Genomic DNA, 18,035 nt, shown 5'->3' on the forward strand with positions numbered 1-18,035 from the left:
ATAGATGCTCCCTACTTACTAAAAGGTCTCCACCATAGACCATCGCCAAGGATCATCTGACCTAGAACCAAAAACCTAACAAGGTTTCCTAAACCCGACATCATATGCATCACATGACTACGATAGATTGTGGCTAGCGCCTCACTACCCACCACCAATCGTAGTTCAATGCCTCAAAGCACACCAAAGCCTAGGTTTTTTTTAATAGATTACTTGTTGGTACCAATGGCCCCCCCAACTTAGCATCCTTTACCACCAAGATGAACCACTACGATAGATTTTAGCTAGTGCCTCACTACCCACCACCAATCGTAGTTCAGTGCCTCAAATCACCCCAGAGCCTAGGTTTTTTTAAATAGCTTGCTTGGTACCAACGGCCCCCAACCTAGCATCCTATACCACCAAAATAAACCACTCCCCTTGTAGCTCCATGGCCATGAGGTCTTGCATGCCCCTAGTAGCCGTCTCGTCCGTTGGTGGATACCTGAATAACTCATAAATGCTCCCAACATCACTTATATATCAATAACCTACCTATTATTGAATCTTGTGTTATTTATAATTAGCCATTATTATACCTATGCCATCAATTATAATCTCTTAGCCAATCTAAACCTTATCCTGCTAGCCCTTCGCCCATGTCCCCATGCCCTAGCTAAGCACCCTTACCGTAACATGGGTTAGTAATGCTAGGCCTGTTGGGATGTAACATACGTTCCTCCTTTTGTTTGATTCATGTCCTCCATGAATGCATGTATGTAAGGAGAATATCATAGCTGAACATCCGTCCATAGCATCTACTCAAGTCCATAGCATCTACTCAAGTCCATTGCCTCACCTAGGCTAGTGTAAGACTCCTCTTATAGAACCTACTCTACAAAGATCCAATTTCTTACTATCAGTCCAACTCTTATCCACCAAGAGTTGAATCCCATTAGGACATGTGTTTATAGCATCTACTCAAGTCCATTGGCTCTTACTTAGGCTACTGTGAGACTCCTCTCTTGTAGACCTTGCTATTTCTTACATTAATCCAACTCTCATCCAAGATCTGAATCCCAATAGGACATCTAGTCTAAAGTACAACAAGCTCTAGCATAACAACCCTAGCATAAACCCACAACACAACTCAATTTTTATACTAAATGGTATCCTACATTTGTTGAAATACTAGTCCACTAAATGCACAAATAAGTTCCTAGTTCCACGTACTCCCTATATAATATTCCAACCACAAGGTTTCCCATGCCATCTCCCCTATCCAATCCTCATCTAAACTAAAGGGAGATTGTGTTTTTACACATAACTAGTAGATATTCACATCAATTTTTAGGGCAATCATAAACTCTTCATCAATTTCTACCTTGAGCAGCATTAAAACAACCTATGGCTTCTAGCACCCAACCTAGCATCCACCATACCACCAGGCTGAACCACTAACCTTGCAAATCCATGGTCATGAGGTCTGGTAGCCCTCTTGTCTATGCATGGATACCTTAATAACTCATAAGTGCTCCCAAGGTCACTTATGCAGTAATAACTTGCCTACCTATGTTCCATGTCCTTGAGCAGCATTAAAACAACCTATGGCTTCTAGCACCCAACCTAGCATCCACCATACCACCAGGCTAAACCACCAACCTTGCAAATCCATGGTCATGAGGTCTGGTAGCCCTCATGTCTATACTACATGGATACCTTAATAACTCATAAGTGCTCTGGAAAATGCCAGAAAGGCTGGGAATTTGTTTGGACAAATACGGATTTGAGCCTTTGTCATGCCTCGTGAGCTTACCACAAATGATAATGGAATATGCTTTGGTGTCTAGACTTGTCCACTTAGCAACTTCATCTTAACCCCATTTTGGGATTAACAAAGCACTCTCCACCATTAAGAGAGTTAGCAATAATTTTCATGAAAAGGCAACATAAACATTGTATTATTTGTGAGAAAAGCTAGCCAAATCGATGCTACAGAGTTAGTTATTTAAGTTTTGGGTGCTCAAGTGTGAATAAGGGCTAGTTATATATGTCATTTTCTAATAATTCAAAGACACAATCCCCCTTTATGCTAATTGATCTCTTGTGTACTCCTTGCCCTTTTGTTATTTAAGCTTTGGGTGCTCAAGTGTGAATAAGGGCTAGTTATATATGTCATTTTCTAATAATTCAAAGACACAATCCCCCTTTATGCTAATTGATCTCTTGTGTACTCCTTGCCCTTTTATCCTCTGTGTGTGTGTGTGTGTGTGTGTGTGTGTGATATATATATATATATATATATATATATATATATATATATATATATATATATATATATATATATATATATATATATATATATATAAGAGGTGTATCTTGTTATTCTTAGTTCATGTGCCTCCCTATGCTTTATGAGAGAGTGTAGAGAGTGACAAAGGTGTGTTCCCTGCAAGGCGGTCCAACATCTTCTCTTTGTGATAGCAAGAGTTGAGGGTTGGGAGAGGGAGCTAGCAACCATTGGGGTGGAGCTTGGAGGCTATGGAGATACCAAGCTCAAAAGCAAAATAAGTATCCCAATGGCAATTGTAATCTATTTTCCTAAGTAGCCTATTTTCCTCCCTATGTGAATGGTTGAGAGTCCTTGAGGGGAAAGAAATAGGAAATTGTTGGTGGGGACACATCTTTCTTATTCACTCTTCTTTGAGCTCTGAGCTCCTTCCTTGCATATTTACATTCATTGTTTTCTGCCTTTGGTGAAATTTGTGTGAAGAACAGAGTGGATCGGGTTTCTATTCTGAGAAGTGCAGTAAATGTGTCGTTTAATTGTTTTTGGTTGTGTGATTGAGTACTTGGGTAGCTTAGAGGAAAGAAAACCAATCATTTTTTCTCTTTCTGGTGATTTTAGCATCAATGTTTCTCACTAGGGTACCATATTTTTTTTGTTTTCTCTCATAAAAACCACAAAAAAAATATTATAGTTTAGATATTGTTGTGATTACCATTACTTTAGTCTAGCGAGGAGAGATCAAATTACATGTTTTGAGTAAGAAAAACCAAGATTTAGAAAGTCTCTTTTTAAATAAAAAATTGTGTATATTTTAGTAGTGGATTTTAGAATATGTAAATCCTATCCTAGGACTTAGGAAAAATGTTGAGCTTAAAGAATTCATGTGAATCTTTACCCTAAAATTAGTCTTAAGTATAATTTCTCTCTCTAGAAATCGAGAGAAGAAGTTATAGAACATATGTGTATACTTTGGATTAAGGTTTAGCCCTTGGAATCAGAGCAAAAAGAGTTAAGAATGGTTTCATTAGACGAAGTGATCCTTATGATGACTGTTAGCAAGAAACTAGAAGTAGTATTTAGAAGTATCATTGTGAGTTTTTATCCCTTAGAGAAGGCTAAATCAAGATACTCTCTAGATCGGTAGCAATCTTTAATTAAGACTCTGATCTTTATGATCAAAGACCCTAGAAAGATTTGGAAAAGACGGGATTATAGCGTTATAAATTTTTAAATCATAAAAACCCTTAGAGACCTTATGCTAGAAATCTATGATTAGATAATGGATCAGAAAAACTAGGATGAAGCCAATACAAGAGTTGTTGGTTACGAAGTCCCTACTACGACACATGGCACTGAATACCTTAACATATTAGTAAGGTTGACAGCTCAATATCTAAATGTTGATTTCTTTGCAACTAGCTATCACAATAGATGGTCAAATATTTATCTTTTCCACATTGCAAAGGATGCAATCATTGATAATGGAACCATGTTCAATTGTTAGCATCAATTATTTGGGAGAGGCTAGCTCACATCCACTCCACTCCTTCCTTTCCCCCCTTGTAGTGGGGTATGGCTCTCAGGACATGTTTTCTAAAAGACCATCTGATGCAATTTCTAGCATTGGTGGAGTGAATAATCTATGATAAGCACGAGGAGGATTACATCATAGTTTGAAAATGTTAAGGTAGTCTTGGCTCTACTACAGGTTGCTTTGTAGAAGGGAGGCAGTTTGGCATATGCTTGGGTGGCTGGCTTCATAGGGGAAAGATATAGTTTTCAGATCACTTGCATATAACAAACTATCTTTCTTTTTTTTTCGTACACACCCGGGGCCCACTCGAGTGGGTGGAGCCGATTTCCCCTTCCAACAATTAGCCAATTATCATGGTCGGGCAAGGGCCACGTACCATCGGGCAAGAGCCACGAATTAGGCATCCCCATGACCACCGCGCGCTGGAACAACAGAAGGGTCACTTGGAGATAAGGTTGGTTTTTGACAAGCGTCATGCACACTTCTGGATGTTTGGAAAGTAAAAAACTTGCAAAAATAATTGTAAGCCGTCAAAAAATGCACATACACTCTGAAAAAAACTTGCAACTTCCCGTCTGACGGACAAGGGTGCTGCCCATCGAAAGGCACCCCTGTTTGGAGACGTGAATTGTAAGGCTTTCCTTCACATAAATGCAGCTTGCAACACGCTCCAATCTTAATTCATTTCTTTCCAGTTCGTTCCAAGTAATTTTTCGCCATCTTCTATCAAGAATTGTAAAGAATTTTGATGGTGATTTCTTCCTCCATGCTAATTCGTCTACAGGTTCATGGTGTTGATAGTTTTACAACTCACGGTTTACCTTCTTCTCTAAGAGCTTGTTCACGTGGGAAGCTAGAGCCCGCCGTTGGTGGCAAGTTTAAAAAGTGAAACCCCAAATATCGATGTGCGTGCGGGCACCCAAAACCATGAGGCCCAAAACGATAGGGCCGCATCCCTCACCCGCACCAGAAGGTATGCGGGTAAAGGAACGAACCTCTGGGAAAAAAAAAAAAAAGGCCCCCTTGCTCCACCGAGCTCTTTGCATGTTAAAAAAGCCGGTCCAGCGTGTTGAGAGGGCTGTGAGAATCGCTCCCGCCTGAACGTGCTCTAAGTGGGCGTCATTTATGTGAGTATTCAAAGATCAAAGGGATGTCGTGCTGGCACTTGAAGGAGTGAACTTTAAAAAGCTGGACGCGTCTGAACTTTGAAGGAGTAAACTTGAAAGCTCTAGCTAAGGAAACTTTTAAAAATTCGGCTCGTGTAGTACGTTGTACGAGCGAACTTGCGAGTATTAAAAACGAGAACTCATGACTCGGGAGTCGGCAGCTCTCTGTGCTCTGCACGGCAGTGGAGATCAATATTAGCAGGAAGCAGAAATGATGCGCATTATTTATTTGCGCAAGGCTAATAATACTCGGGAGGGGGTGGTTTTCGTGCAAAAGCGACGCGGCCCGGGAGCCGGTGTGATTGGGTCAAAAACATAATCAGTCAGCTGACAGCACACATTAGAGGGGCTTGTCGCCTAGTCCAGGGAAAGCACGAGGTATCACAATACAGAGGCTGTTCCCACGCACCGTGGACTCTTGGCAGCTCGCCGCGGGCGGTTTCCTGCCCACACTGTAACAGATTCCAACGCCCGGCCGCCACCGTTGTGTGAACTTGTGAAGCTTCTTGTGCAGAGTCTCTGCAGAGACCGGGCATCGTCATCATGGTTAAAAAGGGCCCGCTGCAGGATTTCGCGACACACCAAAGGAAAAGAATGGGAGTCTGGGACTGCGTCTGCGAGTCAGCTGAGCGACCAGGTCCGATATTATGATTGTTTAGAGTTAATGCGAGCATCATTAACCGGACTCGGCTTGCGTCTGACCGGCTGAGGTGGGACAGATTCGACAAAATCGAGACTGCGACAGGCAGCTGGCAGCGCCTACAGGCTCGCGAGGAAAGCAGTGCCCACTGCCCCGGACACCCCTCTCTCCTGAGAGAGAGCGAGAGAGATGTGGAGATGACGGTGACATTCAACATGCTTACTCTAGTCGACTCCTGTTTTTTTAACTGTTATTATGTGTATGTGTAAATGTGCGAGAGCGCGCTCGTGCTATTGCTTACTCTAGTCGATAAAAAAGGCTCCTGTTTTTTTTTTACTGTTATTATGTGTGTGTAAATGTGCGAGCGCGCTCGTGCTATGGTGACATGGTCTCACCATTTAATGTATTTGTGTGCACATATGTATCTGCGCTCGTGGTCACCTAAAAAAGCTCACGAGCTTGCAAGAAATTTATCGTCATTTACTATCAGCTGGCCAATGGCTGTGGCTATTACCTCGAAGACAGTAGCCCCCTCCACCCCAAAACACCACCACCACCACAACCACCACCGGTCCACCACCCCATATACACACACACACGATCATCACTCGGACCACCAATGACCATATGAACTCTTTTTATTAGCCTGCCTAGTTAGTGCTTTGCTAGTGCAGTGCTTTGTTGGGTCCCTCGTGTTTTTCTATGTGTCACACGAGCCACTACACATTTATAATAACGCTTGCTCATCCGTAGCCGCCCACTTCACAAATCTTAGCGTTTCTATCTCCTTTGAATCCACCGCTCACAGCGCACACATATGATGCCAAGTTCCCTTCCCCATACAAGGGTATAATTAATCATAGCAGGGGTCCAATTTTGCATTTGTAACCCAAGACAAACGTTCAACTTCTAAGGCATAGACTCCCATCCCCCTCGATCAATGCTATAGAAATACCCCCTAACCCCGGCACAACACTCCGTTAAGATCTAGAAAACCCCGCACTTGCTTGCGTACAAATCCTGGTTGAATTCCGTTAAATTTCGAGCTTACGCCTTTCTTTGGGGAATTTCGAGCTTGCACTAAATACCTCTAAAGCGCGTATAATAATTCGCAGTATCTTAAAAAGGAGGCCTTTTTTTTAAGACTTAAACTGTACGGAACTGTAAAGTTTTTCTTTCCTTCCCATACAATTAAAAAAACCTAATATTCAATAAAGTAGACTAAAACCCACTTCGAGAGGCATGTAGCATGGATATCCATGGTAAATGCGGGCTTAGTAGGGGCCTAAGCACGAATGGCTTTTTTTTTTGGTAAGGCTTGAAATTAACAAGAAATGGATATTTCCATGGGTTTGTGTATATAACTCACATACCCCTATCAACAATTTGTACAAAAGTTCACATCCATTTAGTCAATGAAGATCGACAATTTATACAAGGGTGTACATCTCGTACATCCACTTAGCAAGGATTGACAATTTGTACAAGGGTGCACATCCACTTAGTCAGTGAGGATCAAACTCAAACCTCGGGTATAACACTTGTCCACTTCTACCAACTGTGTAGTTGGTAGATTCACATTATCAAACTTTAAGAGCATTCAAAAGCGAAGCTTTTTCTGCAATCAATTCCTCACTATCTATGCACTTCAATACATTAGTTTGTGGTCACACTTTTCCTAGGTAACTTAATATATGGGCACGGTAATTCCAAATGTTAACGGTATTGATTTGCATATTTCTAATTTTTTTATAGCCTTTTTTGTAGCAAAACACAGCCTCGAAGTGCCCTTCAATGGGCATAGTGGGTGTTCATTATTAGGTTTTAAAAAAGGAAAATTAAACGCAATTTTGAAAAGTAGCAAAGGGGAGAGATTAAGTCAGCGCATTGAGTCAACAAAATTCTCTTCAATGATCCCCATGGTTAGAGTGGGGAGAAACAAACTTTTCTTTAATGATCCCCATTGGATTAAGGGGGAGGAAGAACAAAATTCTCTTCAATGTGATATCACAAGGCCCCAATATAAATGAAAGTAGGGGACTTTCATTTCGGAACAGCTGAAACATGGTGTAGTTTGAATGGGTGGGGGCTAGGAGAATTTGATTTTCTCCACAGTAAAGCTTTAATCATACATCTCTAAAAATATGGCTGTCAATTGATTTACATCTATGATGTTAATCATGTTGCGGAGGGAGCGACATCCATTCTATTATATGTACCTCCAGCAAGAATCATTTCTGCACCATAGCTGCAATAATAATGCCCATACACATGGTTAAAAATGAGATATGAGAAAAAATGAGGGCTTGATACTAGTAAGTAGTGAATAGTATGTAACTAGTGTGTAGTCCATTCCATGGCTTACAGCTTTGTTTTAGGCTAATAAAGACTCACAGGAGACCTGCGTTGGTATGCTTTCATGGCTCCCTTTTCCATGCAATGTGCACACTACTGCAAAAACAGAATGGTTTTTCCCATTAGAACAAGATTTAAACACTTAACACACAGCAATAAGATGGCCTACATGTGTTAAGGTTAATCACACAAGATATACCTTCACACGTGCTAAGTAAAGCTCCTTTTAGCCCTCCAATTCTGGTCTAGAGCCTACCCTTCTTTTTGCATTAGCTCTAAACTCTGCAGAATTTCCTAAGAAAGCCAATTTAAAGCAGGCTTGTGAGAAAATGCTTAACATAAAAATGAAAATATATGCAATATTTGTATGCACCACTGGGCATTCTCTGATGTCCCAATTGGCCAAAACATTAGAGATCGAATACCTTTCATCGCAAAAAGGCAGCAATTCCTCCACTTCAACCTTGGCAGATTTGAATACTAGAAAGTCCTTGAGCTTCTGTCTGCTCAACACTTCCACTTCAGCAGAGAACACTGCATACACAGGCCTGTGGTCTGAGAGCTTTGTTTCAGCTCGCACGTACGCAAGCTGCTTGAGGCCACTTCCATACCAAAGGATCCTATCACACCTTCAAAAACACAGCACGTGTCAAATCGCACACATCAATCATATCTTGGGATTAGTCATCCAGGAGCATCATGTGTTTGGTAATTAAAGCTTATGATTAATCTACCAACATACCAAGCTGGTGTCCGTTTCTTCTCTCCGAGCTTCACCTTTTCCAGTGTATAGCTATCAGAATTAGCCCTATATTTGTATGTGGGAGCAAAGTAGATTTTGCCTTCATGCCACCCACTGAAAACACGGCCTGCTCTACGTTGAATATGAAGCTGCCATATACATCAATTTCACAGTTATCAGACCAAATGCACATTCAAGTCCCACCTTAAACGACCAAAATGCTCAATTACGTAGATGTCAATATAATGACCAAAATGCTCAATTACGTAGATGTCAATATAATGACCAAAATGCCCGCCTTATAAGACCACTACCCAACTACTAATCAGATGACCACCTTATAAAACCTTAATGCCTCAACTACTGATAGTATGTCAAGACCATGATGCCCAACTGTTTTGAATGTCAATTAGACCAAGCCATACTGCCTAACTATGTAAGTGTGAGGGCAATAATCCCCATTTATTGGCCTAAAATTTAGCACATCAGCATATAGAAATTAGCCTCATATCTCACCTGATCTTTTTCCAGAAGTGCATCCCAGTCCTCTCTGGCAAGCAGTGATCTGGTGACACTGGGAGATAAAGCTAGGCGATAATTCAGGTCCCCTAGCCAAATGACACGGCTGCATAATAAAACCAAGGCCCATTCAGCACCATCTTTACTCATCAAATGGAAACATGGGAGTGCTCAAACCGCACACAACTTCTCAGGTGCAATGAAAAGAAAGAGTATGTTGTCAATCCCAGCACATAAAAGATGTCCAAATAAAATATTGTGGATTGTTTTACACCTTACGTTATAAGCTTTACCATGTGACACTATGCTTAGGAAATTAGGTCATGCCAGATTTATCTTTAAATGATTCTTACTCATGCTCCAAGATGGTCTCCGGGAGGCCTGCCCCATTCAAGTCATGGGAACGGCGAAATTGGGTCCTTCTGAGAATCTCTGAAACATCTGCATTCCTCCTGATCTCATCCCCGTCCTTCTGCCCTGAAGCCAAGTGGCTGCATACGAAGCAGAATGTGGTTTGATGGAGGCACATGCTAATGGAAATAGATCCCTGCATCATAATTGAGACAGTGATGTTTAGAGTATGCCGAGGGCATCAATGAACTAGCCATACACATGTGAGTTAGGACTTCTCATGCAGCCTATACAGAGATCTCACCTTGTTTCCAAGGTAACCCATGAGGCCACACCCTATACACGAGACCTTCACATTCCGTACATTCCGCCTCAGATCACCTCGAACCCAAACTGACACAAACAAACCAACCATCTGCTTGCTGGCAATCATAGCATAGCGTGATCTGTTTTGAGAAGACTTATGTGGAAGTGATCTGTTGTTCAAGGTAGGTGATAGCGTTGGGGTTCCTCTACTAGCAAAAGTAGTGAGGTTGATGCCACCCAAGTCATGGTTGAAGGTGTCTGTAAAATCCATGGCTGACTCATTCCACATCGATGATGGGGTGCTACAACTTCTTCTGAAGCTACTCCCGTTGCAATTCGTGTTGTTAAGCGTATGCCGAATGAGATGTTGCCATCTGGCAGCTGGTATATTGTTCTCAGACCCGAGCACATTCCCTGCACTAAGGGGAACAACTTCTTGGAACCTACAAATATGAGTTGCAAATTTAAAGGTTATGCAATATACTGAGAGCCCCAACTCAATGAACAAATAATTTACAGCATGCATATTTGATGGCCTATTAGGCTAAGATATATACATCTTTTTTTTCTTGGTAGTGAGTTACATGCATGATGTATCAGATGTCAGCGAGGATCGAACTCACGCCTCCTTGTGGGCAGCGTGGTATGATGGCCACTTGGGCAAGGGCCCTCTGACTCATGATGCATCTCTTTGTCATGAAACCATCTATAAACACATCTTGGACTAGGATAGTAGTATCATTTACCCAATCACATATATATCAGCAGGCTCCTTCAAGCTCCCCAGCCACTCTTCTATGTCTAACTTGTCGTTGGGGGCCCTTCCTCCAACATTCCATGTACCAACAAAGACTCTGATTACAGAAGAGAAGAGGGATCATGCAAAGTTGGTATAATACTTGGAAGTGGGAAAAAGCACAAGGTTTGTTTAACATTTTAAGGCAGAGTTTATTGCCAAAAAACAAAAATCAAGAACAAAAGTACCATCTTTTCAAAGTGCTAATTTTCTGACCTGAATTGATGGATGTCTGAGAACTTTGACTTTAAGATCTCAGAATCCTTTGGCATCAAGGTAGCAGAGGAATGCCTTGGCTGGAAACCTGCAGAGTCTCCTTTTTAACAACTATCTTAGATGGATGTTGAAAATATTTGGGCGATAATTTTGAGCTAATGTATTTTACAACATCAAATTGAAAAAGAAAAAATGTAAATCTACCTGTAGAGTAGGAACGTGGAAGGGTAAACTCTGTTGCTGAGCAGCTGTACCTTCGCTCGAATTCTAAATCCCATAAGCCTACCCCAAAAAACAAGATGATAGTGTTGAAAATTTCCGCTTAATTACTTAGTTACTACTTAAAGGAGACATTAACTAGTTATTAAGTTAAATTGCATTTAATTAACCTTGCAGGTCTTCAAACTCGCTGTCTGTTTCATCCACTTTGTCAGCGTGGTACCCTTGCCTTTCTTGCTTGCGACTTAACCATTTCCTGAAGGATAGCCTTGACCAGAACTGGAAAAAAAAAAATCACAAAAGGAAAAATCAAAATTCAGCAAAAAACTAGAAATATTTGTGGTCATAGTTGGATAATTTTCCATAAATTTCGAGAATAAAAATGGCTAATTTCCCACTTACCTTGCCACTCTTGTTGTCTTCAACTCTCATCTTCATTCCAAGGTTTCAAACATAAGCTCTGAAAAAAGGATCCCTCATATTCAGAGCTGCTTAATCCAAAGACGCCGGCCCAATGTATGCTTTCTGTAGAGTGTGTGCAGACTGCCTACATTGCAACCATTTTGGTGCGATGAAATATACGGTTCTTCATGTAATTGAGCTCGGCGATTAGATCTTGCTTAAGCTCCAAAATGCTTTCATTAACCCCCCTGTACAAATTTATTGATTAGTTGATTAGCTAGCTTACAATGGCTCATACTAGTCAATTTTCTCAATGTGGATAGAGGAAAGAAGAGCATACCACAAGCAAATGGCCGGGCAGCTGCAGTTGCACCCCGCGAAAGGCCTGATTTTTGTACTAAGCTTGAAATTTTGTCTGGTAAGGTCCGTGATTAGTGTATTAATCAGGTATCAGAAAGGGTCGAGCTTGCAGGATTTAATGTGAGAATGTGGCGGAGCAGAAGGTGAGGTGCCGTGCTAGCTAGCCTATGAGTGAAGGGGAAGGTTCTGCCAATTGTCACAGATTGCAAGCAAAGCACAGGCTAGTTTTTTGAAAGAGGTAAAAAAGGTGATGGGTAATCGCTAGCAATGCAGGAAGTCCGCCACCCTATGGCTCCGGAAAGGACACGGGAGATGGAGGGCAAAAAAGCAAAAGGAAAGTGTGGGGGTGGAAAACAAAGGGGTTGCTCAAATGCCAAGCAATGTGAACCTAAAAGAAGCTTGGAATGCAGCAAAAATATGCACACACAAGAAGGGCAAACACATATATATCCACTTGCAACCCCCCACAAAAAAAAAATTTGGGGGGGGGAAAGGAATGTATGCCCTTGCGTCACTCAACAGCCAGGTTTGGGGGCAAGCATGGAGGGCAGGGCAAGGCAAAGTGCAAAAAAGGGAAAGCCCAACAAGAAAAAACACACACACAGGGACAAGGAGACGACAGGCAGAGGGGTTAAGAAAGAGAGAGATGAACGTGACGGTCGTTGGGGTAAAGTAGAAGGGAAGACACCCCTGTTTCTAAAAGAGAGGGACATGTAGAGAAGGAAAAGTGGGGCAGCAGCACAGACAACGATCTCAAAGAATTGCTGCTTTCGCCTGTTAAGAAGATTGTACATAGAAAGCAGGCCCTTCAACACGAGCGAGAGAGAGAGAGAGAGAGAACGCCTGAGCGAGGATCGCCTTTGCACTTTGAACGACCAGAAGAGAGAGAATGGATTTAATCATGAAACACTAGCGGATCGGATAAAAGGACACCCGCATTCAAGCCGCAGGAGGCCGCAGGCAAGAAGCCAACAGGCCAAGAGAGATTCCAAAGGGGGGAGAGAATTTAAGAAAGATGATCTTGCTACATATAGTGGAGAGCGGATGATGGCATGACTCTTGGAAGTTGGGCACATCATGGATGCCATGAGGCACATTGAGTAAGGATCATGGTCATGACTCATTGGTAGGATGTCCCATAAATCTATGATTCATGGATGGGGGAGTAGAGAGAGAGAGAGAGAGAGAGAGAGAGAGAGAGAGAGAGGTTTTTTACGTCGTAGAGAGAGGATCATGGTCATGGCTCATTGGTAGGATGTCCCATAAATCGCGGTCTAGGCTCACATGGATGCCATGAATGATGGTGAGACTAAGGAATGGATCATGGTCCATGCATGGAAACCCGTTATGATGTGGATACATGGTGGTGGTGTTCATACATAACGCATATTAACGGCGGCATGATGTCGGAACATGGCCCGTCAGCCCGTCCGCCACCAGCCGGTGCCCAAATCTTCTCGACCGACCGCCGCCGGCGCCTCTCCCGCCGGGCGGCCGGCGGCAGCACGCGGACAAAATCCTGCAACATAAATGGGTCCCATCGAATGGCAGGTGCCCGACCCGTTCCGTTTGCCATGTATGATGCCAGGTCCACCATATAGGAGGCACGCACTGCCACGCAGCACTCACCTGCCGTTTCGAAATTTCAATTGCTCCACAGTCCACAGCGGCGTGACAGCCCACTACCTAGTTTAAGTAATGCTCTGTTTTCTGAGCTTCACTGCTATTCCCCAAGATCTCCTCTCTCTCAACACAGTGCTGCTATGTCCACTCGCTCTCCCCACAAATCTACTAGTTTTTACCCCTCTTGATCATGTAATTTGATGCACCTTTGCCACGTACAATTTGAAAGGTATTAACTAAGTTGAGATTATTTTGATTCAATAAATTTTATGCATTTTACTTAGGTTATTCACAATTTAGGTAATATTCTGTATGCATATTCACAGTTTATATTGTATGTTTTGTTTTTCGAGCCGGGGTTAGAGATGAACACATTCGTTTCTGAGACTCGAACAGAGAAACGCTTTTGTCATTAGCTTTGTCGTCTCAATCGTGATGATGGTTTCGCTACTTCCTTAGGGCATGACCCCGGAAGACCCAAAGACTGGGCATGACAACGACCAAGAACTCCCGAAGGAGCCCAGGTACTATGGGACTTGCCTTTGGGCTCACCCACTAAAAACTCTGTATACCCGGCGGGTTTTCGGAGATGAATTGCCCTACCCAAATTGGGCGTCGGCTCGAAGTTTTTTCAAGCCAGGGTCAGAGATGAACACGTGCATGACCTCGAAAGACCCAGAGACTAGGCATGACAGCGACCAAGAACTCCCGAAGGAGCCCAGGTACTGTGGGACTTGCCTTTGGGCTCACCCACTAAAAACTCTGTATACCCGGCAGGTTTCCAAAGAGGAATTGCCCTACCCAAATTGGGCGTCGGCTCGAAGAATTTATTCTGTATGCATATGTGGCATTAATGAATAAATACCTATATTACACCCCCTTCTCCATGTATTCATGCCCCCCTCTCTCTCTCTCTCTCCTCCCACAGGCGTCCCCCCTCTCTCTCCTCCCGCACACCTCCCTCCCTGAGTCAAGACCTGCGCACACCTCTCTCTCTCTATCCCCCCTCTCCGCTTGGCACCCTCTCTCTCTCACACACACACACTAGACGCTGCCCGATAACTGGACTCCTGAGGGCAGAGTACCAACACTCGCTCCTCGAGTGGATGGGCGCGAGAATGGGAAATCGCTGGCGCTCAGCTGTTCCCTATGTAGAATTTGTACCCTGGCCAAATCCTAATTGCAGAAGAGAGAAAGCCAAACAAATCATCATCATGAGAGAGAGAGAGAGAGAGAGAGAGAGAGAGAGAGAATCTGTGGGCAGAGAGCTTGAGAGAGAAGCATGCCATCCACAAAGAGAGAGACGAGCAGAGAGAGGAGATGCCAGATAGCATCCAACTCCATGTTTGAGAGGAAGCTGAGAAGTTCCCTTAAGTAAAAATGATATCAAATGCAAAATAGAAATCGACTTTCAATAACTCGATACTAAAATGGAACCTTAGAAAAACACTTTTTCTCTTGAAAAAATCATAGAATTTATTTAATGGAAATGCAGAAAAAAAAAAGATTTTGGTGCCATATTTGTCTAGAAATCGTGAGGATTATGAGGGGCACCTATTTCATTAACTCCAAGAAATTGTATACATATTCTTTGACCTTAGGATTTTCTTCCCCCTCTGTCTATCTCTCATCGGCAGCTCTTTAATGAAACTAAGGTTGGATCTTAGGTTTAAAAGATCAAACCTTTTTAGAAATTTCGTCATCCTTTCTTTTTCCCCCTCTCACCACATATAGGTGGACGCTTAAGGTTCCCTCATTGTCCTCTCTTAAACAAGCCTCAATGTGGCCCACATATTTACAATCCAACTCCCTCACCACATCACATGTGGTAGCACATCTCCCCACAAATCCAAAAAAAAAAGGTGCACAAAGAGGTCTAGGAGCTCTCATCCAAATAGAAACAAAGGACGAGAAATGGATGACTATCATGGAGCTAGAGAGATGGATTGTGAGATCCCTCAATCCTTGCAAAAAACAAAGAGAGAAACGTAGAGAGGGGTGTGATAAGAGAGAGAGAGAGAGAGAGAGATTTTCATTAGATTGTACTTCTCTCCTAATCGAAGATTCAAAGTGATTCGCTGCTATATGGTGTAATTCTTCTTCTTCTTTGAGTTATTATCTACAAATCTTTATTTTCTACTATTTTCTATGAATTCAAGTTGTTTGATGATGATGGTGTGAGTGAGGAGGCCCCATGGATGTGAAAATTCTATATTACAGTTTTGCAAATTCTATGTTTTTGGGGTCCTGGGTGAACGAGTGGCTCAAGGACCATATTTGATCTTGTTCTTACATATTTAATATGACAATAAGGATTATGAGGGGTGAATATTGATAATGTTCTTACCTCCTTTATATAGCCTACCTTTCTAGAACTAAGCCACTTACTTTTAGAAGGTAGAACTAAACGTCAATAAAATTTGTTAAGAGAACAACTCAGGAAAAAAAAAAGGAAAACTCCTCTCTCTCTCTCTCTCTCTCTCTCTCTCTCTCTCTCTCTCACACACACACACACACACACCTTTCGCTAACCCTACTCTAATCCTTTTATCATCAGGAAGTGAACCTAATAACAAGAAAAACTTAACCCTGCCTTAATCTCTCTATTACATGTATTCATGGCCTCTAACCTCCTACATGCACAAAAATAAATATGAGAGAGAGAGAGAGAGAGAGAGAGAGAGAATTAGGAGTGGGTGGGGGAGGAGGAAGGCCTATTCAATTGAAGGAGATTCTATGGTAGAGAAATGTCATAGCTACATGGGTAAAGGTGAGCCAAAGGGAGTTAGAGCTTAGTGGCATAGAAAGGGGCAAGGAAGAGGGTGGGTTAGGATAAGTGGAGGGAGGGCTATGTTGGTTGTGGGAGGGTGTCATCTAGCTTTATGGAAAATGGACTAAAAAGTGGCTACAAGTTTCCATAAGGCTCATTTTTTAGTCTTCAAAGAGCCTTCTCTTTTGCTTCACGTTCTCCTCATAGTAAGTGTAAGTAGATATATACTAAAGGAGTACATGATAATGAAAAGGGCGTTTCACCTTTAGCAACAAAAAGGTGAATTTTAAATAAAAAGAGTACTTTTTTTATTGAGGTGAGCTTCTTATAATGTTCTTAAATTTGTATGAGTTTTTTTAAACAAGTATATTGATATGCTAAAGTTAAGGGTGTGTTCATATGCAAGTACCACTTGACATTAAACAGCAACATTGGCAAGTGAGTTGTTATTTAAATAAGCAACCACATGAACAAGTTTTTCATGTTTTATCACACATCCATAACATTCAATTTTATTTTTTTCACGCATCCATAACACTCAACTTTATTTTTGCATGGTGCATGAAATAAAAATCTATAATTTTAAGATGTCAATTCGTCAAACACCTACACATGTGTTAGGCAAACATGAGTAAGAAACGTAGATTTATAAAACCCAATCCTTGCTAATCCTCCTTATAAAGTCTGTTAGGTAAGAGAATTACATGTTTGTTTTTAAATTTTATTTTGATTAATATTTGGACTTATAAAGTCTTTTTAGATGTGTGGACTAGAGGAACCATGTTTTTTTCTCAAAAACCAATGATCACGCCCTTAAATAACCTATGTATGGATATTGGTACTCATGTTGCATGGTATACCTAACAATCATAGACTTCAAAAATAGCAAGCGTAACCACCTATATAGGCAATACTAACTTCACATACATTTCCTTGTCATGTTCTCTCTTTGGTTAATCTACTCATGTACATATCTCCCTTATACTAGCCTTATGCCACTTCATCTCATGTAACATCTTACAAATGATCCTACTTTTTGAATTTATCTTTTAATGATATTTCTTTATCTAACATTTGTAACATCTTACAAATGATCCTACTTTTTGAATTTATCTTTTAATGATATTTCTTTATCTACATCATCCCATCATCTTTATGATGACTGAAAATAGCATCCTCGTTTTTCATGTGGTTAGGGGTTATGTGGCTATTTTAGGGCCTTCTTACTGTAAGGGTAGAACACAACTATGTTGACACCATTAATATAGTTTCATCATCCAACTTCCAAACCCCATTGAGTTGAAATATCTTACTAATTTGTATATGATGTAACAATAAAATTTCTATGTTTTTGACCATTTCATGTCTGAAGGTGTGCCCTTGAAATCTCCAAACTCTAGGCTAAAATTTATTTTAGTCATTTTATATGGCAATCGCTATTTTAACTTCCATTCTAGTGACCATGCAACTTGATCCCTAATTATAAATCTTCTTTCTTTCCTTGTTACTTTCATTCACCGTAGAGTAACAACTTTATTATATATTCTTACGAGTATCTATTGTATTGTTGTATATTCATAGCTTAAAAAAGAAAAGTTTCACTAGCCATTGAAACTACACATATATGTTGAAATTATACAATAGCTACAATATAAAAACATAATTTATGCATTTATGTATGGCTAGGGATCTCAAATTATGATTGTGTGTCTACCATTATCATTGAACACCATACCACTTGTTCTAGAGGTAATGATTTGTGAGCAA

General features: G+C 41.3%; 1 protein-coding gene across 5 annotated transcripts; it reads right to left on the reverse strand.

Annotated features, from left to right (window-relative positions):
- Positions 1 to 7,496: 7,496 nt before the first annotated feature.
- On the reverse strand, positions 7,497 to 12,296 carry LOC147628219 (type I inositol polyphosphate 5-phosphatase 8-like). Of its 5 annotated transcripts, XM_086813282.1 has the most exons (15): positions 11,856 to 11,990; positions 11,665 to 11,763; positions 11,516 to 11,573; positions 11,284 to 11,392; positions 11,099 to 11,176; positions 10,895 to 10,991; positions 10,629 to 10,736; positions 9,881 to 10,325; positions 9,579 to 9,772; positions 9,223 to 9,331; positions 8,707 to 8,855; positions 8,390 to 8,593; positions 8,164 to 8,258; positions 7,975 to 8,060; positions 7,497 to 7,857 (listed from the first exon to the last, which is right to left on the reverse strand). In XM_086813282.1, the coding sequence occupies exons 3-13, from the start codon at positions 11,549 to 11,551 to the stop codon at positions 8,240 to 8,242; spliced, it is 1,548 nt and encodes a 515-aa protein (XP_086669408.1). In that variant the 5' UTR covers positions 11,552 to 11,573; positions 11,665 to 11,763; positions 11,856 to 11,990; the 3' UTR covers positions 7,497 to 7,857; positions 7,975 to 8,060; positions 8,164 to 8,239. The 5 variants fall into 5 exon arrangements, with proteins under 5 accessions (XP_086669408.1, XP_086669410.1, XP_086669411.1 ...); XM_086813284.1 differs by having other exon boundaries at positions 8,004 to 8,060; positions 10,895 to 10,982; positions 11,516 to 11,763; positions 11,856 to 12,296; XM_086813285.1 differs by having other exon boundaries at positions 10,895 to 10,982; positions 11,516 to 11,763; positions 11,856 to 12,296.
- Between the last annotated feature and the right edge of the window lie 5,739 nt (positions 12,297 to 18,035).

This window comes from Cibotium barometz, chromosome 19, assembly GCF_041138505.1.
Source record: "Cibotium barometz isolate CiBa-2024 chromosome 19, ASM4113850v1, whole genome shotgun sequence".
In the NCBI taxonomy this organism is placed as follows: domain Eukaryota; kingdom Viridiplantae; phylum Streptophyta; class Polypodiopsida; order Cyatheales; family Cibotiaceae; genus Cibotium; species Cibotium barometz.

Bases quoted from the DNA above. Each gene is read 5' to 3' on its own strand.
- LOC147628219 (XM_086813280.1), bottom strand. From the start codon at position 11,551: ATGAAGATGAGAGTTGAAGACAACAAGAGTGGCAAG. The intron at 10,326-10,628 runs GTAAATGATACT...TCATATTTGTAG, and splicing joins GCTGATATATATGTGATTGG to GTTCCAAGAAGTTGTTCCCC. The intron at 8,856-9,222 runs GTGAGATATGAG...TGTATATGGCAG, and splicing joins CACTTCTGGAAAAAGATCAG to CTTCATATTCAACGTAGAGC.